The sequence below is a fragment of the Lampetra planeri genome, chromosome 4, assembly GCF_965212315.1.
Source record: "Lampetra planeri chromosome 4, kcLamPlan1.2.h2, whole genome shotgun sequence".
NCBI lineage: Eukaryota > Metazoa > Chordata > Hyperoartia > Petromyzontiformes > Petromyzontidae > Lampetra > Lampetra planeri.
Window position 1 is genome coordinate 18,475,224 of NC_136110.1, and position 26,818 is coordinate 18,502,041.

Here is a 26,818-nt window from a genome sequence, read left to right on the forward strand (position 1 = left end):
TAAAAGTTGTATAACCACCAGTAGATATGGATGCCACTGGTTATTTATGTTCTGTAGATGAAAGATGCCACTGGTTCAACACATTCTGCAGATGTAGATGCCACCACCGCCATCTATTGCGCGGCGAATGAGCTTACAACTCTCGGTCCGAACAGGCAGCCGGACATACGGACCAGATTTGTTCGTATCTCTGAAAGTTCGTAAATCGAATGTTCGTATATTGAGGAATTCCTGTATTTGGAGTTTGCGTGTCCTCCCCGTGGTCGCGTGGATTTTTCTCCGGGTCTTCCGGTTTCCCCCTCCACATTTAGAAACAGTATTTGGCTAATATGAATTCCTACGCGATAAGCCACTTCGTTGAGATTTTGAATCAAGAGCTGCATAGCTTTGTGAACCTTACCTGGTAAAGTAAAACATTGCTTAGTTTATTCACTTGTGTCAAACAACTCATTTGTTCCAGACAAATGAGCATTGACGTCAGGAAGTCACCCGTTCACTCCAGCCAATAACTCATTCTTTCGAGCTAATCACTCATTCGTGCATTCGGGCAAATAATAACGCCATCGTGTCATATCAAGCCTGGCGCTTCTGAAGGCCGAAATCGAGAAGACAAATAGTCCTCTCACGCCATGGGGAATATGCCCAGCCTCCGCTCAGCAATAGCGGTGTTGGCCACGCGACTGGAGCAGTTCAGCGATGTGGAGGCAGCAGCGAGGGTTGGTGGATCACAGCAATGTCGTGAAACTCCCTGCCATGTGTGAGCATCGAGGAGGTAGCCATACCCTGGCGTGCCAGGAGAAGCCGGCGGAGCACAAATTGTGGACGAATCTCTCCACTATTCCATTTGTACGGGATAGAAGGTAGCTCCCTCTCACGCGTGGGTTCTCTCCGGGTGCTTGGTATGTTTTTCAATTGATCATCACTCGTTAATTACCGTTCCCTTGGAATCACTCGTCGATTCCATCAGCCGTGTTGAGGACTTGGTCTACCCACTCATTCACCACTCTGCAGGTCACAACACTCGCTCACCGACTCACCACGATGCAGGTCACAACAATACTCACAACACACTCACCCACTCACCACACTGCAGATCACAACACTCACTCACCCACTCACCACACTGCAGGTCACAAAAACTCACCAACCACTCACCACTCTGCAGGCCACAATAACACTCGCTCACCGACTCACCACGATGCAGGTCACAACAATACTCACCCACCCACTCACCACACTGCAGGTCACAACAATTCACCCACCCACTCACTACACTGCAGGTCACAACAACTCACCCACTCACCACACTGCAGATCGCAACAACACTCACCTCCCACTCACCACACTGCAGATCGCAACAACTCACCTCCCACTCACCACACTGCAGGTCAAAACAACACACCCACCCACTCACCCACTCACCACATTGCAGGTCACAACAACACTCACCCACCCACTCACCACACTGCAGGTCACAACACACCCACCCACTCACCACACTGCAGGTCACAACAACACACTCACCTACTCACCACACTGGAGATCACCTCACTTCTCTTCCTGCTTGAACCTCACTGCTCCACTGGGGAATTCCCTTTCATCGCTTCTTATCCCAAGACACACGTTGACTCGTGTCAATTACAACTTTTATTGTGCTGTTTGTTGCTGGCCGCATTACGTTTTGGGCCAGCAACTATATAAAAGTGATGTGGGGAATGAGAATTATAATTGTATTTGTGAAAGACTCCCTGTCCCCGTATCTCCTGCCCCCATGCCCCCTCCGTATCTCCTACCCCCATGTCCCCGCACCTCCGATTAGCACGGTTGGCTGCGTACGGTGTGAAAGAAGTTCAACATACATACATACAACAAGAACTCCCAACATCAATCAAGTATCACGAACGTATTGCGTTTACAAATCCCCTTTACGAAGAAGTTTTTCAGACCAAAACAAGCCGCGCACGGACCGCGGATTCCACCGCGGCTACAGGCGGAACGCCGCTTTGTGTACCCCGGGGAAAGGCTCACGGAGTCAAGGCTCTCCTCTCCTCTCAGGAGGGTCCTGCCGAGTTATCATCGCAGTAGGTGACGGAGAGCGATGCTGCGGTTGCTATTGCTGCTGTGATTCCTGGCGAGCGATTTGCAAGGACATTTTTTTTGTTTGCAGTGTTGCGATGTTTAGCTAATACAGGATGCTTCAAAGAAACACTTCAGAGAAATTTGCAACAAAACCAGAAGAAATGTGCCTCCAGGCTCTGGAGACCACCTGGGGAAGATTCCAGCTATGCGTTGACAATGATGGCGAACAAGTGGAAACTGACTTTTTGAAGCTATTAACATACATTTGTTATCATGTTACAGTGCATTATTCGTTCTTTTATCCATCTGTAGTGACATCAGGGATGTCACTGTATGGTGCCGGCCCGAGAGGGCCATGGTGCGCGATGCACTGTCATCGGGTACACCCCGTAGACAGGTGTAGCACCCGCCCCAGCGGGGCATGGTGTGCGCTGGGATAGCGCGGGCACCACGCACAGCGTGTAGTGCAGGCTCCCACAAGGGGGAGTTGGAGAGTGTCAGCCCAGGGCCAGGGTTGCCCCGGGTCATGGCACTCTGGTTGACCCCGTAGACACGTGATCCGGAGTGTCCACAGAGAGGCCCCCAGGTGGGGGGCTAGGGGGTGATCACTTGTCCGGGGAGAGCTCTCTTGAGAGAGAGCTAGAACGCTCGAGGTGGGCGGGGCCAAGGGCGGAGCCGCCCCGACCCGGGAGGATATAAGGTGGGTCCCTGAGAGGGACGGGGTCGCTGCATTCTACAAGCTGAAGCTCTACAAGCATCAACACGTGGTCGGGACCCGAGTGAGGGTGAAACCCTTTGTCGCTGTAACTCCTCCGTATAGTGTAGTTAGCTGGGTGGCCACCACCCTAGGCTGTATCTGGTGAAGGGGCAGTTACCCCTTTGTGTTACGTGTTGATGTTACAAATAAATGTGTTGCCTCTAAAGAACGTCTGCTACTCAGTTGGACTCACTACACATCAAAAACGATAGTCCCATTTAAGTGTTACCATTTTTTTTAAGCACCCTGTATTTTGCATGAATCTCAAATGTAAAACGCAACTGATTTTTGTATGTAACGAAACGGCAGCTCCCCCTTGTTATCGCGCGGCACGAGTGGATTCCCGCCAAGCGAATGCACCTCTGAGGGACTTCCTATTATTCATACTTACTCTACATCCATAACTGAACACACACATGGAATGCAAGGGCATACACACGCACATCACTGTCAATCCACTGCTGGATGATAAGGGCCCTCCTTACGCCGTGCCGGTTGTGAGGGTTGTTTGACCATACTTCACGCTGGTCAGTACATTTGTAATAATACTCTTGGAGACGACTTGTGGAATCGGTCCTTTAATTTATTCCAATTCACAAGTACTCTCCGCTGCTGGCAGGCAACGGGAAGTGGGCAGACAGACCACAAGAGACGCACCACCACATGGCACTCGGAGTCCCGCTCGCGCGTGGCCTCTCTGTTCCTTCGTTCTTCGTCTGACCACGTGTCGTTCATCTCTCCCCTTATTTAATGCCTGGGCCACGTGGTACGCTCAAGCCAATCCTTGGTAGCCTGCGCTCAATCTTCTAGATTCCCCATCAACTCCCGGGACCACGCCCCTGACTTGTCTTCCCATTGGCTGAGGCCAAGACCAGCAGAACCAATCACCCTAGCTGGCACCCCTTGATCACGCCAGGGCCATGCTCCCAGGCTCTCCCCCCATTGGCTGTAAAGTAGGACCAGCAGAGCCGATCACCACGTGAGCCGGACATAGGCTCTTATTACACATTGTTGGAAAAGTTGGGGAGCATGGACCGAGGGGGCATAGTGCAGTACAACAATGAAACTTGCTGAACTCTCCGCAGCGTAGCCCCCAGCACAGCCTATAGCACCTGTGGTGCCAGATGGTCGCCCATTGCAGCACGTTCCAGGCTCAGCCTGGAGGTCGACTGCCATTGAATATAACTTACTCATCATCAGTGTGAATGGTAATTGATTTTAAAATCATTATTCTTGTCTTAATTAGCCTTAATGAGTGAAACATTAACGTTTATCAAATCTCGCCGAAGATTGCATTAACAGCTGTTGCCTAGTGATTCAAAACAATCACTTACCACGTGACTTGTTAATGTTTTATTTTTTTAGCGTTAGCATTCACGAGGCAATATAAATACCGTATAATAATTTCAACTCGTAACGAAGAGAGGACGACTCAGAGATGCGAGGAGAAAACGCAGGCGAGCGGGAGGGCAGCAAATTCCCGCCAAAGCTCTGCGGTCCTCCATATATTAAGGTGAAATGGAGAAAACCACGCATGCGAGGAAGCAACACTGTATCCCAATTTGGGATTAGTCCACATTGATCTGTAATCTCCTGTTGGAAGGCCAAGGTACTACGGAAGCTCCCCGACACCCACTGGTAGCGATTTTCACAGCAGTTGCGTGATCCACCCAGTGCCGGATTATCCCAGTAGCAAAAGTAGCTACATAATGCTACAGGCCCCGCACTTTCAAGGGCCCCGCGCTAAATGCTTTCAAGTTGTCAATTCCGGTTCAGTGATTCTGCACTTGCTCTATTACTATAGTACTATACCGCCTTCAACTTTTATAAACGACGGGGTGTTTAATGTTAGCGATTTGTCGTATTATCTGGCTGTATCGCAAATGAAAAAATACAATTTACTATGCAAGTTAAAAATGTATGTGTTTTAATATTTCCGTGTTTTTTTAATTTAGGGCCCCTTCATAACATATACTACAGGACCCGCACTAGCTTAATCCGGCACTGGATCCACCAACCCTTGGATTACAGGCGTGCGCCACCACCGCAGGCAAATTGTGGTTGCGAGCTCAGTCTCAAGATATGGCCATTGTGAACTTGTTGATCCACCCAGACTCACGACTTGAAACTCGGCCCTTGATCAGTGGAGTCTCGGCATCCGACGTGGCCATTATATATCTACCGTATTAAGACATCCCAGAGCCAGGATTTGAACCCAACACTTGTGTTGGATTTTGTTCTGACAGGGTCATTCTGAGCAACTTAAGTCACCTAGAATTAGGGATTGAATCCAGCACTTAACCATTGCTGACCCAGTGACACAGCCATTATGACTTTGATCACCCAGACTCGGGGAAGACATTACAGCAAGAATGGCCTGGGTTTGATTTACAAATTGGGCACCTTCCTGTGTGGAGTTTGTATGTTCTTCCCCATGTTCTGCATGGATCGTCTCTGGGTTCTCTGGTCTTGGCCAAACTCCCCAATGCAAAAATAAATGCCTGCAAATGACTTCATTGGAATTGCGTGGAACAATAAATCAGGTTTAACTGCACCTACGATTAGCAAGGTTCGCGACGTACGGTGAAGTTCAATATACATGTCTAGGCATTAAAAACATCCGTTTGACTTGCATGTGATGAATACTCCTGTCAGTGGCAGAGCGGGTGGGAAAGTGCTGCCCCCTATTACGCGGACCAGCGGTCACGTGAAGGGATCTCAGCGTTCGTTATATATCCGGTTCTGTGGGCCGTTTCTCTAACACAAAGGGGTTGCACTGCTTTGCGAGGTCTCTGCATTGATTCTCCACCTAATGTTACAACATCTCAAGATATGTCTCATTATACAGCAAAATTTTAGGAAAAAAAAACAGGAATAAAAAGACCGACCTATGGCACAATTCAAGACTACATATCACGGGTACGAGGGGCCTGACTAGAAATTTCACGGACAAACCGACTCTTTATCCAAAAGGTACAGCATCATTTAAAACACTCCGGCCGTTCGAGTCCTTACGGCACCCGGAGCCGTAGCGCCACGCGCTGAGCCAGTGGCTGCGGGCTCTCCGTAAGGGAGACGTCCGAGCCGTCGCTAATCACGATCACCTTCTCCGGTTCTACTACCACCCTCTCCTGGGCTGCCCACCGCTCCTGGGGCCCTACCCTTGGGTCCCCTCTCACCTCCCCACGCCTCGTCTGCGCCGCCCCCCTCTGTGAGGCCACGGAGCTCACGCGGTCTCCTGTTCTTCCCTGCACCACTGCCACCGCCGCTGTCCCGCCCTGGGTCTGTCCCCTCATGTCGATACCTCTCACCGGCTTTCTGTCTGGGCCCAGACACTTTACTGGAGCCTGCTTGGGTTTCACATCGGCAAACCGGGCTCCCAACATAAGTGTACGGGGGGCACCGATTTCTGAGGCTGATTTCGAAACAAGACGGCCTATTTTGGAGATGTCAGTATTGCGTTTACATAAATTAATCTGTTTAGGGCCGTTCGCGATCAAATCGGTGTTCTCTATACATGATGACGAGTTGTCAAAGACCACATCTGGGTCCACAGGCGCACGGGATCCAGAGCTGCACGTGTTCCACTGTTGGCCATGAGCTCGTCGCAGATACCCATTCTCATCTGAACTGTCTGTGGAAATTGTATTATCAGTTACATCGATAAAAACACCGTTCAGGTTTCCCTCTGGCCAGAGGCTCCCCGCTTTGCCACCACCGTCGCTTGGGGCACAGGAAGGTCCCTCATCGTCGTCATCGTCTCCTGTCGCTGGGTGGAGAATGCCTCCAGCTTCAGTAGGTGATGCCCATGGAGAGATGTCATGGGGTGGATGATGATTGGGGCCGGGACTCGTTGTTGCCGGCACCCGTTCCGGGTGGGCTCCGGGATCACAGGACGCAACAGCTTTCTGCTTGCGCTGCTCAGCAATTGGTGACGCAGGCATCACCGTATTACTGAGTCCGGCAGATGGATGACTGACGTCATGAGCGACCCCGATTCCTCCACGACTCGTAGCAAAACTTCCGTGCGTTGCGGATTGTGCCACGCTTTTAAAACTCGTGTTACGCACAGGGCGGCCCATGGGATTTTTCTGCAAATCGCTCGGCAGACGTTGGCTTTTCGACTTGGTGACACCGTAACCTCTCATTTCTACCATTTCTTCCAAATCACTGACCTCGTCCGAGGAGGACGAACACTGGAATACCCTCCGAGACCGTTCCCTGGCTCGTGCCGCCACACGCTCAGAGTCCACGGCACCACTGTCGCTGGCATGGCGAGCAGTGCTCACGCCGCATGGTTTCCGAGAAGCATTCGTTCGATGATGCTTGACCGCCGAATCGGAGTGAGAACGCATCTTCCCAGTGAGCGATTTAATCTTCTCAGCCACCAGTAGATCCAGCTCACTGTCGCTTAGGTCAACCGGCGCCTCCGTAGCATGTCTCGCTCCCTTGCCGATCAACACACCCCTCAGATTAGCACCAGCCCCGACTCCTGGCTTTGCGTCATGCTCAGAAAGTGTTTCAACTGTTTTGTGTAGTGTGTCAGGAGGTGTTTGTGTATTCTCGCGCCTGATGCCAATACTTTTAACAGTGCCTAACTCGTTTTCAGAAGCAGAAGCTGCCTTATTCTGGCCCGCAATTGGGGGGTGGGAAGCCTGGAGTTGTGAACCGTTGGGAGATTTACATTTCAGGGAATACATAAACTCAACAGAGCTCTGGGAAGGCTTGGGAGATGTACCTGACCTCACCAATTGATTCTTCTCCATGAAGATTTTGAGCAAGACTCTGTCCCGTAGCGAGAGCTGGGTGGGACTGGGTGTATAAACCTTAACGTCAACTTTGGAGGCTCGACTTTCAGCCACGCGACATTTAGAACGAACCTCGCTGGCTACGCTTATATGGGGAATTCCACTACTGCATGATGCGCCTGGCACAACACGCTGCTCACTCCCAACTCTGTCAGGATCACTGCTTCTATCACCGCCACGTTGTTGTGCGGAGCAGCTTGCAGTACTCGTCGTGAATTGAGAAGTGCTGCTGCCGCAGCGCTGAGAAGCCACTCCCAGCCGCACCGTCGCGGCTCCCGTTGGAGTTTCTGGGCAAGGGCCTTCCTCGTCAAGGCCTTCGTCGAGAACCCCGCGGGGCAGCGGAGGGCCCTCGTTCCGCACCGCGGGCAGGGGCTGCGTCGCCGGCGGGGTGGGGCACATAGAACTGCTGCTCCACTCGACGTCGCTCAGGTGCAGCTCCTCGAGCAGGGAGTGCAGCCTCGCGATGCCGCACGTGGCCCCGCCAACACCACCGTTGCCAAAGCCGCCACCGTCGCTCGTCCGCATTAGAGTATCCAGACTCTGGGTGGCGCCATTCCTCCTGCAGCCGTCGTGTCTTTGAGTGCTGTACTCTGTTGATGTCTCCAACTGCTGCTGCTGTCCGTATCCTCCATCCACGCATTTCACCGCGGGCAAAAGAATGTCCGCATTGAGGGAATTGTGAGCACCGACGACGTTTCTTCTTGCCGTGCCGAGTTCTTCGACCGAGGCCAGAGTGCCGGGCCTTGTGCTGGCCGCTCCTGAGAAGTCGCCGCCTTCTGCAGGACGATGGTGCGATGTGGGCGTTGGGCGGTGAGGATGGCAAGGATCGTGATGATGTGCGGTCAGCTGCTCCCCGTCACAGTGAGGAGTGCTGTCGTCGCCCGGGGGTCCGGCCTGCAGGGCCGGCAAAGGCGCGGGCTTCACTCCGCCACGTTTCCTCCCTTCAGGACACAATGCCCACCAAAGACAAAGATCCAGCGTATAGCCTTTAACAGACTGTTGGGGCAAGTTATGTTAGCGAGCACCTATTAAGGTCGGCGTGGCGCACGAGAGGGTGGGTGGTCAACACCATACCCGCTGTTGCCTTTGTCTCCCCAGTGCTCATGTTTTACACACCGCACCAGATTCCGTACTCATTTAAGGCCGAGTTGACCTAGGTAAGGCCCAGGACCGGTTCAGATATTCTCCACTGTTATTGGTCGTGAGCGGGAATTGAACTCGGGTCGCCGTGTTCGTAGCACTGCACTACCGCTCCCTGAACGATGCACAACACAGACGCACATCACACGGGGCGTGCCCTACTCGCTGTCACTGTGCTATAAGGTATATAACCGCGGCTTAATATCTCACCGAATATATTCCAGGTCGCTGGCAGACTGCAGTAGGCACCTGAATAGTAGCCACAGACATACTGGACGTGGTGTGTTGGGTAGATAAATATTTTATATTTTATGGGTCACTGACCCGGGCAGACCTGGTTGATATTAAGCCAGGGCATTGCAATCTGCCTACGCAAATCCAGCGGCTGTATTATTTGATATGCCATATGCACATTCAGCCCTTCGGTCAATCCACTGCTGGATTAGGGCGTCCCACCGCGCAGGTCGCGGGGGTTATTTGACCATACTTCACCACAATGGTCCGTGCGGGCGAAGAGCACAGACACGGGTGAGTAGCGCGGTACAATGGGATTTCCTGAACTGCCCTCTGCGTTCACCCAAGCGCCGCATAGCGTGCGCGTGAAACCTGACGATATCCCGCGTCCCAGAATATACGCCACAGCTCTATTGGCCGTCGAGGTGAAATCAATGACGCCGGGGGGCGAGTCGTGGTGCGCGCGTGGCGGTGCCGTGTCGCACCGTTGGCTTTTGCTCTCCGTTTCTGCTCCTGGGCTCGGTCGAGCTTCTCCTGGAACTCAGCGACGAGCGGAGGGAGAGCGGCGAGCACGAGGTCGCGCCGCTCCACCGTCACCAGAGGCTCGGCCGCCTTGCCCGCCTCACTCACAAACCCATCTGCTCATGCCAACAGAGACAAAGACCCCCCGTGTATCCTTGTATGTATGTACGTATGTGGAACTTCTTTCACACCGTACATAACAAACCGTGCTGATTGGGCAAGGCTGTTAGCGAGCAACACCCATGAAGGCCAGAACGGCACACAGGTGTGTAGTGTGGCTAGAATCACGCACGGCCACTTTTGTCTCCCTAGTGGCGATCTTTACAAATCGCACCAGGCAATTATTTCAGGTCGAGTCCACCTAGGGAAGCCCACGATCGATTCAGATAATCATCATTGGTGTTGGTTGTGAGCAAGAGTCAAACTTGGATTACCGATTTCCTAGCGCAGTGCGCTAACTGCTACACTGCCACTCATGCCAACACACGCACGCACAAAGGTGTCGGCTCTGCTCCCAACACAGGTATTTTCTCATTTTAAATACGTGCACGTGTGCTAAATTGCACATTACAAATCCCTATTATTATTATTGTTTATCAGCGTGTGTGTTCCGCCAAGCCAGGCAACGGCTTCATCATTTGCAGAATGCAGCGTCGTCCTGAAGATCACAGGTTGGTTGGCGGCCGGTTTTCGACCATATGCAGCATCGTCTGTCCTGCACCACGGCTACAGTTCGCGTCGCCGTGTTAGCAGAGTTTGGTGCACACAGGCCTTGCTGTGTGCGGTAAAGTACGAACATCATACATACAAGGATCGAGTTCTGCTGAACTGGAGACAGATTGACGGAAATAAATACACTGTTAGCCTTAGGTGAGATGGAAAGTGTGGAACTCCATCATTCTAAAAAGTGGCTGCCTTTCCGATAATAGTCGCAGGGCAAGCAGTTATAATGGAGAGGGACGATTGGCATTTGTTTAAGAGCCTGTCGGATGGAGTGTCCCAGCTGACATTATGGCTTTAAAACTATTACATGTCAAAGCTAATTCAAATACATGCTTTAACAAAAAGACATCCTGGGAGAGAAAATGCTGAGGCAGACTTGGACACTCAGTGCCAACGTAGGTCTCCACGAGGTGGGTGTGTGTGATGTGCCGCTGTCATTGCCAGCCTTCCCAGTACGCCAACCCATGGCACCTGCGTCTGTCCCTTGACCTCCTGCCAGCGGTTCTTCGACACTTCATGTGGCCTCAAGGTGCACCTAGCCTGGTACAAACGCCGTGGTGACGTCAGCGCCACTTAGCGGTGAACGGCGGTTGTTGTTGCTCTCATCGCGTGCTGCCCCCAGTGATGCACAGCCCTCGTGTTGCCCCCCAACTTATTGTTGCCCTCAGTAAGTGCCGCCCTCAGCGAGTGCTCACCTGGCTTCTCCCACTCCACCTCGAAGCAGGGAGCCCCCGCGCGCACGCACGTCTTCACAATCCTACAACAGAAAATAAATGCAGCTTTACACATCATCTCGATTATTGCAACTCACAACTCACTACGGGACGTCTGCGTGTACAAAGTTCTTTGGCACGTGTCGTGATGGGTACTGCAAGATCCAACCATGTCCGTCCAGTGCTCACTGAGCTGCATTGGCTTCCGGTTGTTGAATGAACACACAAAGTGCTTGCCACGAAAGAACCACAATACGTTGCTGATCTCGTTAAGGAGCATAAACCATCGCACAAACTCCGGTCATCATAATAATAATAGTGTTTTTCCCCTTTTTTCTGGCAACAAAACTGAAACCTTTTTTTCAAGGATTCATGTCTGCATTAACCACAATACTTGCAGTCAAAATGCAAACAAAAAACATACTATGATAATATATGCATTGTCTTTGGTCCACATCAAGGGACGGCTTTCTTTTGAGCCTCAACCCAATTGGTGCTCTACCAGAGGACGCCAAAAGGCGGACGATCATCCTCGCAGCAGCTTTTGGATATCTGTTAAACAAAGACGGTCACTGCATTGGGCTCTTTCAGATGCGCTTCTGCTGTTGTTTGGAACGCTCTTCAGATATTAGGAAGCCACTGGACCTATGTACTTTTAATGTTCAGTTTGTTGTTTTTCCTCCGCACTATGTACAGTGCGAAAAAAGTTCAACATACATACATACATATACGTCTCATGCGATACAACAAGATGTGGACCTCCCTGGAGTACCCCACACTTTTGTAATTACGGTAAATCCGCCACTAGGGGGATAGAGCGCGCAAGAGGATATAAGTAATATTTAAAAATACTTTTTTTTTAAACACGCTTTAATGAAATGTACCCTACTCGTAATGGCAGAACTCCACGACTCCAGGAAGTGGCCGCAAAGCTTGCCATAATGTAAGGGGCCGTGGTGATTTACAGCCAACGTCAGTTGAGCGTGGACAATTAGACCCAAGCCAAAACATAACATGTAAAAATGAATGACATAAGTATACCAAGTTTGCAGTCGATACCACATTGGGAAGTGGGTTAAAATTGAGTTACAAGATTTGAGGATACGACAACAACAGACAGAGTGAGTTCATAGAAAGCGTGAAAAAAGATCGTTAATTTATTTTAATGATAGAATATGGTATTGTCATCAGTATGACATGAGTATACCAAGTTTGCAGTCGATACCACATTGGGAAGTGGGTTAAAATTGAGTTACAAGATTTGAGGATACGACAACAACAGACAGAGTGAGTTAAATAAAAGCGTGTAATAAAAAGGGGAGCGCGGAGATGATCGAGGGTCGATTGAGTGGGTGACGTTCGGCGAGTCGGGTCACGTCGTGGGGTCGTGGAGCTTCAATAGCCTCGTGTATAGGGGGTTACGTAATGACAAAGACGTCTACACCAATTATAGAACCAGCTCCATAAAGGTCCTAATTAAGTTAATATTCTCTCTCTAAAATCTTGATTTAAAGCATTCGTGACTGCAGGGATTCATATTCTTGGTCACGTAGAAGGGAAATAATAAAAGAAGATTAATATATTATTTTATTATTTCCCTTCTACGTGACTTTACCGAAAGAACCAAGAATATATGCTCTCTCTATTTAAGGCCTCGACACAGAGACGTTATCTTTCTGTGTGCCTGTGTGTGTGTCTGTCTGTGTGTCTCTGTGTGAGTCTCTCTCTGCTTGTGTGTCTGTCTGTGTGTCTCCGTGTCTATGTTTTGTCTCTCTCTCAAATTGAGAAATCTTTGGAAGAACGTAATCAACCAGGTAGGGTGTTGACTGTTTTGTTGGCCGACTCTCTGTGTTGTTTTGCATTATGTTTCCAAGTTTACTATGTTTGTTTTCTCATACATTTGTACCTGATGATGGTTGCTTGTGTTGCAATCGAATTTAATTCAATTTATTTCTACATGACTTTACCGAAAGAACCAAAGAATACTCCCCTGCAGTCACGAAAGCTTAGAATCTAGTTTGAAGTGTTAATAAACGGATTGCCTCCAACCACGTAGTGTGTGTCTTCATTTAACAGCACTACACTTTACCCAACCCCTGCCGATCGACAACTTGTGCTGTACCAATGTCTACGGCTGGGTGGAAAGAGACAGTGTGCGGGACTGAAGAAACTTGATGTCATATCATGAGTGGTAAGCGGGCTAAATCTGGTCTCCTTTTGAAGTGAAGCCGTTTTGTTAAGAAATCTGTTACATTGGGGCCTGACACCCCGGAACCAGCCCTGCGTTGTGAGGACGCCACTTTTGGGGGCTGTGGCATGGCCCACCGGTAGAGGTTAAAAAACCCAGAGTCCACCCTGGTTAATACTGCCGTGTGTATTAACCGTACTATACATGCTGCCTGATTCATAGTGAACGTAACAGACCTTGTGATGACATCTGAATAAGTGGTAGATGCTAGAATCACGATACAAATTCGAAGAATTATTTGCAAATTACCAGATTGGGAAAGGCATAGCAAGTGTCACCCCAACTGTGAAAACCTAGCAGGACACTCTTGAAAAAGGGTCTTGTGAGGCTTTCCTGGGTAAACGAGTGCAACTATAAAATAAGAATAAATTAATAAGGAAGTGGGACAGGGTCCGGCGTGATGACGAGTGCCCGTTGTTGTATATGTCGGGTTTTTAAAAATTTATTTAAAAAAAAGAGGATTGGGAAAATGTGTAACTATTGGAAATTATGCTAATCTATGTAATTATAAATTATGGGGGTAATCGTATTAATTTATGAAAATGTATGCGATTATGCTAATGCGGTCAGTTATGAAAATTTGGCTTAGCTTCGGTGTCCAGGGTTGTATTATCAATCGGGACCGTGACCCCCAATTACCGCACGGGCTGGAGGTGCCACTTGGAGCGGTGTCCAGCGACGCACTCCTGCAGATCGTAGGTCGCGAGCAGCAGCAGCAGCTTATGGCAGGTGTAGTGCGGTGGCCACTCCAGTTTCCTTTCCACCACGTCCTGCCTCACCGATCACGGGCGGCGGTGGGGAGACACTCTCGGATTAATTTGTCTTCACGAACCTCTGAACCAAAGCTGAATCGGCACCGATGCCGCATTGCTCCGACGCCCCAGGGTTAAGGTCGCCGGGATTCACGGTGCAGTGCATTAAACACTCCGCCAGCACTTCCTCCAGGGCACGCTCAAGTCAAGAGTGCCTTCTCGCTCAATGAGCATTGAGGCGGTGTTCATCTCCCATTTACATTCCTAGAGCAGTGGTGTAAATTCCACATTCTCAGTGTGGTCAAGTCTTTCCATAGGACAACCACTGTGAACCTACGAAACAAAACGTGTACTCATTTTAATGACCCTGGAGTTTCGAGAAAACCTGCGACCGTCATTAAAATGTTCAACCTTCTACCAGCGCCACAGTGGCAAGATGTTAACTACCTTGCCTGGTATGCAGGAGGCTGTGGGTTCGATCCCGACCTTGATGCCTGTATATTTCAGTTTGCGTGTTCTCCTCGTGGTCGCGTGGATTTTTCTCTAGGTCCTCCGGTTTTTCGCTCCACATTTCGAAACGTACGTTTAGAGGATTTGGTTGCATTACATTTCCACACGGTAAGCGCTACTTCGTTGAGCAATCACGTGTGGCCAGGTCACTTCTGAAAAAGTGCTACATTTCTCAGTGGGCCTTATCTGGTAAAAAAAGAAAGAAGCTTTAGTTTAAGAGTTATATGACCAAGCCACCAAACCACAGGCCACATTCTAGAGGAAACTTGGAGAATCCATCAATTTCCTCCGTTTACACGCATGTATGTGCGCGCGCACGTGTATGTGTCAGCTGTGTCACTGCAAAGAAGCACCTTAAACATTTGACAGCTGCTGGCTGGGAATCACGACTCATTCCCAAGGTCCAGCTGTGTAGGCAATCCGAGTTCGATTCCCAGCCACAGCTAACATCAGTGGCAAGCGATATCTAAACTGGAGCTGGGCCACTCGCCTCTTCACCAACCCGCAGTGACCAGCACGGTGAGGTACACGGTCAAACAACTCCTCTGACCGACACTGCGTGGGGAGGGCTTCATCCAGAAGTATTCGAACACTGGGCTGTAGAATCATCACTCTGATATCACTGCAACCTCCATCACACTCTAAAAGAGTGGTTACCATGCTGTGGTCCGTGGTTGCTGGTCGTCCACAATGTCGTGGGACGTGGTGCTGGTGATGTCTGTACTACACGGTGGTTCCATAACAAGAGACAAATGTTTATAGGAAACAATCGCTGCACTCACCACCACTTTCTGCAGGTTGGGCCGACTCCATTGCAGCTGCAATGGCAGCTTATCCTTGTGGCTCCGGAACTCAGCGATCACCTGTAACAGGCACACACAAACACACGCGCTCATGGACTTCTCAAGGCTGGTTCACGACAATGAAGAGCAGCGACGGGGTCACAGGTCAGGGCTACAACTTCATCCACAACCGGAAGTAGTATAATTTTTTAATCATCAACCATAATCAATTCTAGATTTGAAGCTTTCGTGACTGCAAGGATTCATATTCTTGAATCCTTGCAGTCAATTCACTGGTGGATAAAGGTCTTCCCAAGCCATCTCTATCCTTGAAAGTCTCACGATTCCATAATCTACCCATCGCCTCCAAATGATCCGATGTGATCGTTCCATTTTTCCAGATGGACGTACTCTTGGGTATATACGTGCAAATGTTGAATTTATTTTGCACTATACGTAGCCAACCGTGCTAATCGGAGGTGCAGGGGAAGGACAACAAACTAAACACAAAAAGAAGTTGGAAAAAAATTAGTTTTAAATCGAGATTTAAAAGTGCACAACTCCAGTGGCTTCCTAATATCGGAAGGAAGAGTGTTCCAGACGGCCGCAGAAGCGCATCTGAAAGCACGCGAAGCAGTGACCATTGGCTGCTACTCTGTTGTCATGCTCACCCAAAGCCCACTGACTTTGATCAACAATGGATAGGATGCTAATTTCAATGAATCCCTCGTAATGCAAAACCATAAAATGTCACATCATGAATGATCACATGTTCATAGCTCAAAAGTAACCATCACAAGACCCGTGTAATTTCACCAGAGGCCTCCAATGCTAAACAAGGCAGCAGTTCAGATTGGCGCAAGACGTGTTCCCTATTACAGTAGTCCCTTGGTTAAGTGACATCGGTTAACGTTTTTTTCGGTGAACATTTTCGCCTCCCTTAGGGACTCCATGGTTTCGACTAACGTTAGCATTTTGATTAACGGTATGTTTACGTTATGCATGCTGGTGCCAATTTCGGCCAATCCGAATACTCTTAAGTGGGCTGAGCATGCTTGAGCCAATCATCAGTGCCCATTTATGACCGTTTAGACCTCGACTGGATTTGTTCATATTGTGTTTTCTGTTTTCTATTAAGTTATTTCGGTTAACAGTAATTTTCGTGGAACGGATTAAAAACTTTTTGCCAGGAACTACTGTACTTATACAATGTCTGAGTTTGGCTCTCTGATTCTAGGGAAATTACATTGAATCTTGGGAGTCTGGTATGCGACTTGGTTTGGCTTAGGCACCTCATGTGAAACTCAGCAAAGTAATTTCCTGCTCAAACGAAGCATCGACTTCTCCACTAAGTGGTCCTCATTTTGATCAATCCTAGAGAAATGACGAGTCCGCCGACAAGCGGGACGCAAACTTGGAACCTTCCGATAGCGAGCCGCCCGCTCTGCCGCAACACGGCGGGGTAAGAGAGATTTCCGTATTGCTCCGCCACACGGATTCGTGAACTGGCATTGAATCGCGCTGTGACACGCGCACTGCACCACCACGAGATTTGTGAACTGGCATTGCATCGCGCTGTGACACGCACACTGCACCACCATGAGAGCACCCTCCGCTCACGTGTTCTTCAATTTCTTTTGTAAAACAATGTTCAAGAAATGATCTTCATCGGTTCTTCGTGCAATGCCATTGATGCTAACCCTTATTGAAAGTTCACTGGTTCTTATTAGACTGTCTCTTGGTTAATCAGCCCAGTGCTGCTACCGTCCATCTCACCGATCTCAATTTGCCCAATGTGCACGACGCCTATAGCATGCCCATGAATTAGAGCTTAACAGCTCATTGGGCCCTGGCCGCTGATATCCGTGAAAAAATTGCTTCACAGCTCATCAGATTCATCCAGTGTAAATAAAGATAAATATCGATGCAAATAAATAACATGAATCTCCACCGTGGTCGTCCTCTTGGGGCTATAAGCCGCTTAGAGCACGGCCAATGGGAGACGTGGGGGCATGGGGAGTGCTGGTGCTGGTGCAGTCTCGTTGTAAGCGCACACAGCTTCCGCTCGCACGATCTGCTCGGCCGTCGTTACTCACGTCCTCATGCGGGAAGCCGGGGCACTCCAGCGCCTTCCTGCAACACAGCATCCACCGGGATTGTCATCTTGATATCTGCCTTTATATTATATCTGTATACCTTTTAATAATACTTTTCCCGCACCTCCGATTAGCACGGCTGGCTACGTCCGGTGCAAAAGAAGTTCAACGTACATAATACGACACCGACATCGACATCCGCAGTGGTTGATCTTCACACACCGTAGTGGACGCCCGCGCAATGGGGGTGTTCCACCTCCAGACTTTCCGGGGTGAAACTATTTACTTATGTAGTGACGTCACTACTGTATTGGGTCTGTATACACATGACGTCACTGCTGTTGGGTCTGTACACGTGACGTCACTGCCTGTTCGGTATGGAGGCTATTGATGGGTGCCACGGGGGTTGTGTCAGGCCGTGGCGCTCCGAGTGACCCCGGCTGGGCACGTGACCGGATCCAGGAGGGGGCCAGGGGCCCTGGGGGACCCTGGGGGCCACGTGGTGGGGGAGTGGAGCCTTCTCGTGGGTTCGAGAAGGGGGGCGTGGCCAGGGTGTGGCCGGCCACGCCAGAGGCTCATAAGGGGGGTCAGCGCAGAGAGCTGGGCTGTTGGTGCCTGGGATGAAGCCGTCTCATGAAGACTCTCAAGAAAGTAGCCTCCAGTCATCGTGGCCAAGCAGAAGCCCTCCTGGCTTTGCCACGCCAAGTAGTACCCGAGTGTTAGCGAGAGTAGGACGGTGGTCACCACCTTATGTGTAGGGTGTGTTGCAGTTGTGTTGCAGTTGTTCAATAAAGTGTTGCCTCCACACGAGTGTGAGCGCCTGTATCGAACCATTACACTTATATAACAGACGCCCTTCGATTTCGGTGTTGTCGCGCGGTCGCTTTACGTCGCCCGGCGCTAAGGCAGACGGGGCCCGCTCGGTAGCAGCCGACGTGCGGTACCTCCTGACGGCCGACTCGGCGGCGGCGGCCTCCTGCGTGCAGTGCCGCTGCCGCCAGTGACCCTCGCCGTCTTCCGGGCGGTGCGCTCCGCTCGAGGGACCCTTCCTCCATGCGCGAAACCTGGCGGGTGTGACGGCACAGAGGCACTCAGCAGCGGCAGAGGATGTCGCTTGATGTGCCAGGGTACCAGTGGAACCTTGTCCTCGCTAAGGGACCAATGGGAATTTCAATACCTCGAGGGGGTGCAATGACACATTGACGTGCCTCAGTCACTTCTGTTACTGTAAGAAGCCAATTGCAGGGTGAGGCGATTCACTTTATTTATTTAATTTTCGAGTCACTGGCAGGCCGTTTTTAAGAGTGAGTTTGAGCGTCACCCTGGGCCGGATTAAACGTGTCCAGGAGCCGTAGTTTGAAGAGCTTTTATCTACATCGTTTCTGACCTCTGTTTGTGAATTTGCATGTGAAATGGGGCATGTTTGACAACTAGCACGCATTTACACACACACACCTATACATTTACGGAGATCTCCCATATAGCCTTAACAGACTGTTGGGGCAAGTGCTGTTAGCGAGCACACATATACCGTTGCGTACATGTGGGGGGCAACTCTGCGTGAATTTGCAACTGTGGAGCAACAATTTATCTTGCGAAGTCCCTGAGCTTTTCGAGTGTGAATCCCTGGCCATATATGTGCCGAGCGCACGCGGATTCACCCAGCCAATGTTGCCTAAATGTGAGACAAAACGATTGTTAACGGGGGAAGACGCGGAGTTAGAGGCAGTGTGGTGAGAGTGGTGAGTGTGTGAGCGGGTGTGTTGTTATGACCTGCAGTGGTCTTTGGACAGAGTGTGGTGCATAAGATGACACAGTCTGGTAGACCAAGTCCTCAACATGGGTGGAGCAACCAATTAGCAAGGATAATGGGAACAGGAACCGTGATAGTAGCAATAGAAGAGCGATAAGGAGACGACTGTATTTCAAACTCCTGTCACCACAACGTACCGCAGGGTGTGATTCAACTTGTTACTGCGCCTCCCCGGCTAAACACATGTGCGCGCGCGCATGCCCTCAGCGTGTCCGTCTCACGCTCACACTCGGTGCTCGACCTGTTCAGAAGACTCTCGCCTTGCAGCGAGTGAATGAGCTTGAGAGCCAGCTCCTTGCCAATGCCCTTCACGCCCTGGCAAAGACAAAGATCGTCCGTATAGCCTTAACAAACTTGGGGCAAGTGGTGTGAGTGGACAGCACCTCTGAAGGCCGGCGCCACACACGAGGGAGTGGGTGGCCAGCACCACACCCGGCCCTTTTGTCTCTTAGTGGTTATGTTTACACACCCAACCAGGTACTCGTTTGAGGCTGAGCCAACCTAGGAGAGGCTCAGGAAAAAGTTTAGATAATCGTCACTGGTGTTGGCCAAGAACGAGAAGCGAACTTGGGCTGCAACGTTCGTAGCGCAGTGCACTCACAACTACACTACCGCTCCCCACTACCGTCTCTCCATGCACACACAAGCACACAACAAAAATACCTGCATGTCTATTGCACGTACGGTGCAATATAAGTTCAACATACTTACATATTGCAGTGTTTTTAGCCTAGGGGCTTTCTTAATGACGGCTTGTCATTTTATTAAATTATAATATTGGATTCGTAGCGCAGCGTGTTGACCGCTACACCACCGCTCTGCACTTTGAGGTTGACCATACACACACACACATTCCTAAGCATGCCGTCACCTCAGCAGAACGTTCCACGATCGAAAAGTTGAAGTTCTGCGTGAACCTTAAGTGAACAAATCCGGTCGTTTTTTTACCTATAAACTGGTCCTGCCTCGATGATGATGTCATCAGTTGCACAACCGGTCCAGGAGCTTTCCCGTTTTCCACACTTTAAAGGATAGGGCTTACTTTTGAGTGTGCGACTTCTGGAAACAGTACGATCCCCCAGGATATGTGAATGTGAACAGAGAAAAGTGTCCAAAGTAGCGAGGCGAGATGCACGCTTTAGATTCTACCGAGAGATAGAAAGAAGCCCACGTAGATAAGAGAATGTAGCGCAGGTTAAGGAGAACAACACTGCGGCCCATGGGTCAGACGTGCCCAGGCACCGACTACAAATAAATGAGATGGTAGGGGCAAGCGCTGGCGCTTTGCCGGAGGACCTGGCAGTGCCTGGCAGTGTCGCCATTTTCCTAGGATGGCGACAGATTATTGGGACTCGGGAAGAGGGCTGGCAATTTCAAGTTCTGCAGTCTTGTGGCTGTGTCAGGTAAACTGCTCATGTGACACCAAGATGACTGGGCCATGTGTACGTCGTGTGAAATGCACCTTCGGCACGTGTACAGAGAAAGTGCTCGAGGGCACACGTTGAGATAATTTGAAACAGGTGGCCGGAAGGCACTGTAATCATTATATAATAAAGGACACACGTGTTGCAGTAGAGTGGTGGGGGGGGCACTGTCCGATAGGGGCGGGGCCTAGTGAGTATATGAGGGGGAGTGAGGCCCACGCTTGGGGACTAATCGACGACCAAGGTTGATGGCATCGAGGCAGACTGTTCGAGAACTAACTTGATGGAAACGGGGCTGGAGATAGCCGTAGTAATGATGAGTGTGGCGGTTGTTACACTAGGAATTGTAAATATGTGAAGTTAGAAATAAAGCTCAACTTCTACAAAATGGACGTCTCCAAGGAGCTTCTTTATACCTTGCACCAGGGCTCATGCCAGCCACGCTACACCATTGGTACGTACGCGTGCTTAAAAACAGGCATGTGGAGGCGCGTGCCTACACGCGCACACGGGCACCTTGGGCAGGTAGTCACAGCCGAGAAGCACAGCGAGACCGATGAGAGCATCGCGATCCAGACCGAGCTCCCTCCGTATCCTGTCCACGCAGTAGCGCTCCACGTGGGGGTCCTGATACGGAACAACGAGGCGATGATCACCAGTTTCCCCAAGAAATAAAACACACGCGATGCCACATCACACACCGTGCAAACAATATGCCCACGTCATGCGCCCACACACACACGACAATAAACCCACCCTATATCTCCATGAGATAAAACATAAGCACCGTGTAGAAGTTGTTTCATTACAGGAGCAGATTTAGACCTCTACATTGCTGTGGATGGATGAATGTTGTCTTGAAAATCAAGTTAAATAGCACCCCCATGTTATGCAATTGTGTCTCCTGGCAGGGATGCCATTGAGGGTGCTATGGGCTGTTGATGGTGGTTTTGGTGGTGTTGGTGGTGGCATTGGTGGTGGCAGTGTTGGTGATGGCAGTGGCGATTTTGGTGGTGGCGGTGTCGTGGTGACGGTGTCATGGTGGCGGTGTTGTTGGTGATGGTGGTGTCGCGTTGGTGTCGCGGTGGTGTTGGTAGCATTGTTGGTGGTGATGGTGTTGGTGTGATGTTGGTGGCGGTGTCGTGATGGTGGTGTCGTGCTGGCGGCGTTGGTGGCGGTGTTGGTAGTGGTGTCATGTTTGTGGTGACGGTGTCATGGAGGCGGTGTCCGTGGTGATGGTGTTGGTGGTGGTGGTGTTCGTGGTGATGGTGTTGGTGGTGGCGGTGTCGTGCTGGTGGCAGTGTTGATTGTGGTGTAGGTGGGTACCTGGTCGCTCACGGCGAGGCCACGGTAGACGGTGCGGGCGCCATACAAGAAGGCGTCGCCGTCATCAGTGAAGCAGCCGTGCACTAGCCCGGCCGCGTCGAGCGCCGCACACAGAGCCTCGCCCTCTCCCGCGGCTTGCAGGCACGGCAGGCCCAACGAGGACAGCAGCTCACAGCACTGATAACCACAAACACAAAGATCCCTCGTATAGCTTTAACACACTTTCAGAGAAAATGCTGTTGGTGAGTACCTATGAAGGCCGGAACGGCACACAAGGGGGTGGGTGGCCAGCACCATGCCGGGCTGCTTTTGTCTCCCCAGTGCCAATGTTTACACATCAGGTACAGGTAGTCCTCTACTTACGATGGAGATGCGTTACAACGACCCCATCCTAAGTCAAAAATATCATAAGTCGAAGATGGCCTCGCCTACTCAGGAGTCTTAGAGAATGGTGATAATTTAGAAAACAGAGCAATTTACAGTACCGTACTGTATAAACTATATACTGTATGTATTTATTAATTACAATACTGTATTGCACAGTAAAATGTAAAGTAAAAAAAAGGTAAATTCTTAACCTACCTATATGAACTGCAATTTAATAAAAACGCGGGAGATGCGTACATCCCGGCAGCGTCCCAACGTACAGTATCATACCTCGTACACTGCTGCGTTTGCCTGCCGCGCGAAATTTAAAATATTTTACAATTTTGTCGTATCGCTATCGCCATCGTAAGATCAAAATATCGTAAGTCGGGCCATCGTAACTCAGGATCGGTTCAGAAGTCGTCACTGGTGTTGGCCGCAAGCGGGAATCGAACTCATGTCGCTGGGTTCGTAGGGGAGCGTGCTAACCGTTTCACTACCACTAACCGTTGCACTGGGACCCACACACACAGTTACACAACAAAAACAACAGCTGCCGTTTGCCAATAAGTGGTGGTGGTATCACCACAGTGGCTGTCCCAGGTTAGGTGCACTTTGAGGCCACATGAAGTGTCAAAGGCTCGCTGACAGGTCACGGGAGACCCAGGTGCCATGGGTTGGCTGACTGAGATCACTGGCAGAGGCACGATCAGTGCTCCCCACTGTGCCGGCTGCTGCATCTTAGCGGTCCACGCTCCGCTCGCTATTAAGAGGCAATGCAAATCTCCATAAATTGGTGAATTAAGGTGTCAGCAAATTGCGACTGTGGTGAAGTGCACGCCATCACTCAACTCACCGATCACTGCCCAATCGCACGCGCTTTTGCAGGAGGCACAAACAGAATCCAATATTCGACCCCAGACGTCATCGAATGGCTTCTCAAAACTCAACATACAAAATAAAAAACTCGATATGTTGCTTTTGAAATGCCATTTGTGCCGTCTGATTCACAGTGCATGTTAAATATCCTGTGACTTATGACGATATAACGGTCAAATTGGAAAAACCACCCTCAAATGAATTAACTGGGTAAAGCCAAGTAACAACATTGCTCCTGACTGCGAAACTACTATCACCAAGGCATCTGTGAAACACAGGGCAAAGCGTGACAGCCTTGCGCTATAAGAATGGCGTGAAAATCAAATGTAAAATCATTTAATTTGAACTCGAAGGAACCCAGTTGACTCCGGCTCCCACCTCCTTGAGGGTCGCCCTGAGCTGTGCGCGGTTTGCTTTGCCGCGGCAGACCCTGGCGCTGGGCCCGAAGCGGGCCTCGTTGCGCTGGGCCATCGTGCCGGCCTTGAGCGCGGGCGCATCTCCCTCCACCACAAACACAAGACGCAGGCCCAGGCGACACAGCAGCGACACGCGGAAAAACAGGTTCCTGCGCGACACAAGCAAGAGTCACCTCGTAACGGTATCATGGATCCATTATTCACGAGCACCTCACAGATGCTTGGAAAATATCGTGAAACTATACAAGGGAACGTATATTAACATTTGAATTTTTATAGCGTCTGAATGCGATATCTCATGATGCTTTATTGACACAGTTGGGATAAATATTTTATAGAGAGAGTCAGTGAGTCCTAGGCAGAGGAAAGAAAGAAGCTCTTGTGTCAGGACTTAAAGATGGATGGGGAGTTGACAGCACGGATTGCTGGAGGAAACAGCAATGAAAAACCGAGCTACCTTACCCTGTGTGAAGGTTGACTAGGGGCTTCAACACAAAGTGTGGTGGGATTCAGTGAGGCGGAGGGGAGAGTGAAACACGGATGAATGAGATGGGGACGAGTGAGACAAGAGTGAGTGGGGCTGGAGTGAATGTGGTGGGGGTGACCGGGATGGGGGTGAGCGAGGTTTGATTCTGTGAGCAGTGATTCGTACTTGGGCGCCTCGGTGGTGAGATGTTAAATACTTCTCCTGGTTTACAGGTTGTGGGTTTAATCCCGACCCTTACGCCTGTATATTTGGAGTTTGCATGTTCTCCCCATGGTCGCGTGGATTTTTCTCCGGATCCTCATGTTTTCCCCTCCACATTTAGAATCAACATCATGCGTTTAAAGTATTTGGCTGCTATAAATTTCCACGTGATGATAAGCCACTTCGTTGAGCTATCATTTGTGGCCGGGTAGCTTCTGAAAAAGAGCTACATAGCTCAGTGGGCCTTACCTGGTAGATATAAAAACAAAAAAGGTTTAGATTCGGTGAGGCTGGGTGGGTATCAAACACTGGGCCTCTCACCGCAGGTGTGGCCGCTTGACGCTGTTGGCCATGCCCTTGACGGACTGGGCCTCGCACACCCACACGGCGAGGTCCACGGCGATCGTGAGCCCCGCCAGCGCGCTCAGCGGTACGCGCTCCCGCACGGGGGACAGCACCGTCCACAGGTCCGTGACGCCCATCGCTCACGCCGACCACAACCTGCACGGCCACAACAACCACACTGCTGGGGCCCAGCACCAACAACAACAATGAGCCCTCGGGACAGCCAGGGAAGCACCGATGATTCCTTGATCATCACATGGGAGCCGCATGTGGCTCTTTAAGGACTACATTGCGGCTCTTGATTTAGAGTTATTTTTTAAACCAAATTCGAAGAAAAATACTCTTCTTGTTATTTTTGGTTGGCGACCCCGGATCATGGAACTCCAGTTCACCGTGGGCAGGAGTCAGAAATCTGCGGTTCCGGAACCACATGCGGCTCTTTAAGGACTGCTTCATGATGCAATTGACATGCATTGCGGCTCTTCAAATATTGAGTTTCTTTTACCGAATTGGAAAACAATGGCACTTCTTGTTGTTGTTTTGGTTGCCAACCCCCGAGCATCATTGTAACGTCACCATCATTAGCACCACCATCAACACAGGGAAAGAGACAAAACCGTGACAGCCAAGCAAAATGGACGATGCTCAAAAGGAAAATTACCAATTGATTTACTCGGAATGCATCCGATCTCATCACATCCCATTGTCAATCCGCCGCTGGATGAAGGCCTCCGCACGCCGTGTCGGTCATGGGGTGTGTAATTCCACTTGTTACAAGCTTGTGAAAAGGAGTCCCAGGATTGGTTCAGATATCACTCGCCACTGATGAGCTGTGGTCAGGAATCAAACTCAGATCATCAGGTGCACGAGTGCAGTGCGCTCATCAGATCAGATCTAGGAAGCTGGGCAGGGTTTAAACCTGGACGTGGCTTGGATGGAGCTACGCAGCGGGCAGTGCAGACAAATCTATTGTACTCCACTTTTTGCCGGGTCTACGCTTCCCGTCTTCACCAACTCGCGCTGACCGGCGTGAAGTATGGCACAATCCCCACGATCCTATATGGCGTGGGGTAGGGAGGGACCTCAATCGGTACTGGAGTGAACAAAAACTCGCGCGCCAAGCACGTCACTAATTCACGTCGCAGACGCTGAGCGTTGAGAGTAACCAAAACATTATCCCGAGATTGGATTTTCATTTGAGAATGGGGGGGGGGGAAAGACAGGAGCCCAGAGCCCGCGTTTTTAAAAACAAATACATTGAATTGTAGCTTTCACTTGCTTTGTTTGATCGCACTGTGACCACAGGCCCGAAACGTTAAGCGGTCAGCAACAAACAGCACGATTAAAGTTGTAATACGTACATTGGAGTGTAACGCGTGTCGAAGCGAGGAAGGGTTTAAACACTTGGGGAAATGAGATGCTCGGAGTGGGGGTTAGCGAGGTGGAGCGGTGCGAGGAAAGAAGCAGAAAGAGAAGTGGGGTGACCTGCAGCATGGCGGGTGCGTGGGTGAGTTGTTGTGACCTGCAGTGGTGAGTGGGTGGGTGAGTTGGTGTGACCTGCAGCGTGGTGAATGGGTGGGTGAGTTGTTGTGACCTGCAGTGGTGAGTGGGTGGGTGAGTTGGTGTGACCTGCAGCGTGGTGAATGGGTGGGTGAGTTGTTGTGACCTGCAGTGGTGAGTGGGTGGGTGAGTTGGTGTGAACTACAGTGGTGAGTGGGTGAGTTGTTGTGAACTGCAATGTGGTGAGTGGGTGGGTGAGTTAGTGTGAATTGCAGTGTGGTGAGTTATTGTGAACTGCAGTGTGGTGAGTGGTTGTGAACTGCAGTGAGTGGGTGATTTGTTAACTGCAAATGTTGTGAGTGGGTGAGTTCTTGTGAGCTGCAGTGTGTGCTGATGGTTCAACACGATATGCATGAGACGTCGCGGTCAGTGTCTGGTAGACCGAGCAGTCAACACGGCAGGATGAATCAACAAGTGAAGTTCATAAGCATGATATTTATTTAGACTGGAGGAATCCGATGAGCTATGCAGCTCTTTTTCACAGATGTCCAGCAGTAGTAGTAGTAGCGATAGCAGAGTGACGAGGAGGCGACTGACGGCGTGCGGGCGAGTGAGGAGAGAGAAGCCGTGGATGGTGCACGGCGGCAATAGTTGCACTTGTCAATCATCTCGATTGAAAACTCATTACTTCATGACT

The 26,818-nt window shown here is 50.4% G+C and overlaps 1 protein-coding gene across 1 annotated transcript; it reads right to left on the bottom strand.

Annotated features, from left to right (window-relative positions):
- Positions 1 to 1,801: 1,801 nt before the first annotated feature.
- On the bottom strand, positions 1,802 to 24,819 carry GEN1 (GEN1 structure-specific endonuclease). Its single transcript, XM_078593393.1, has 12 exons — positions 24,598 to 24,819; positions 23,551 to 23,737; positions 21,928 to 22,104; positions 21,118 to 21,228; positions 19,419 to 19,492; positions 18,309 to 18,428; positions 17,365 to 17,401; positions 15,269 to 15,349; positions 13,864 to 13,994; positions 10,959 to 11,020; positions 9,504 to 9,656; positions 1,802 to 8,585 (listed from the first exon to the last, which is right to left on the bottom strand). Exons 1-12 carry the CDS (start codon positions 24,756 to 24,758, stop codon positions 5,848 to 5,850), a joined length of 4,032 nt encoding a protein of 1,343 aa, XP_078449519.1. The 5' UTR covers positions 24,759 to 24,819; the 3' UTR covers positions 1,802 to 5,847.
- Positions 24,820 to 26,818: the final 1,999 nt, after the last annotated feature.

Bases quoted from the DNA above. Each gene is read 5' to 3' on its own strand.
- GEN1 (XM_078593393.1), bottom strand. From the start codon at position 24,758: ATGGGCGTCACGGACCTGTGGACGGTGCTGTCCCCCGTGCGGGAGCGC. The intron at 21,229-21,927 runs GTACCCACCTAC...GTTCCGTATCAG, and splicing joins GCCTCGCCGTGAGCGACCAG to GACCCCCACGTGGAGCGCTA. The intron at 13,995-15,268 runs GTGAGTGCAGCG...TCGGTGAGGCAG, and splicing joins CCAACCTGCAGAAAGTGGTG to GACGTGGTGGAAAGGAAACT.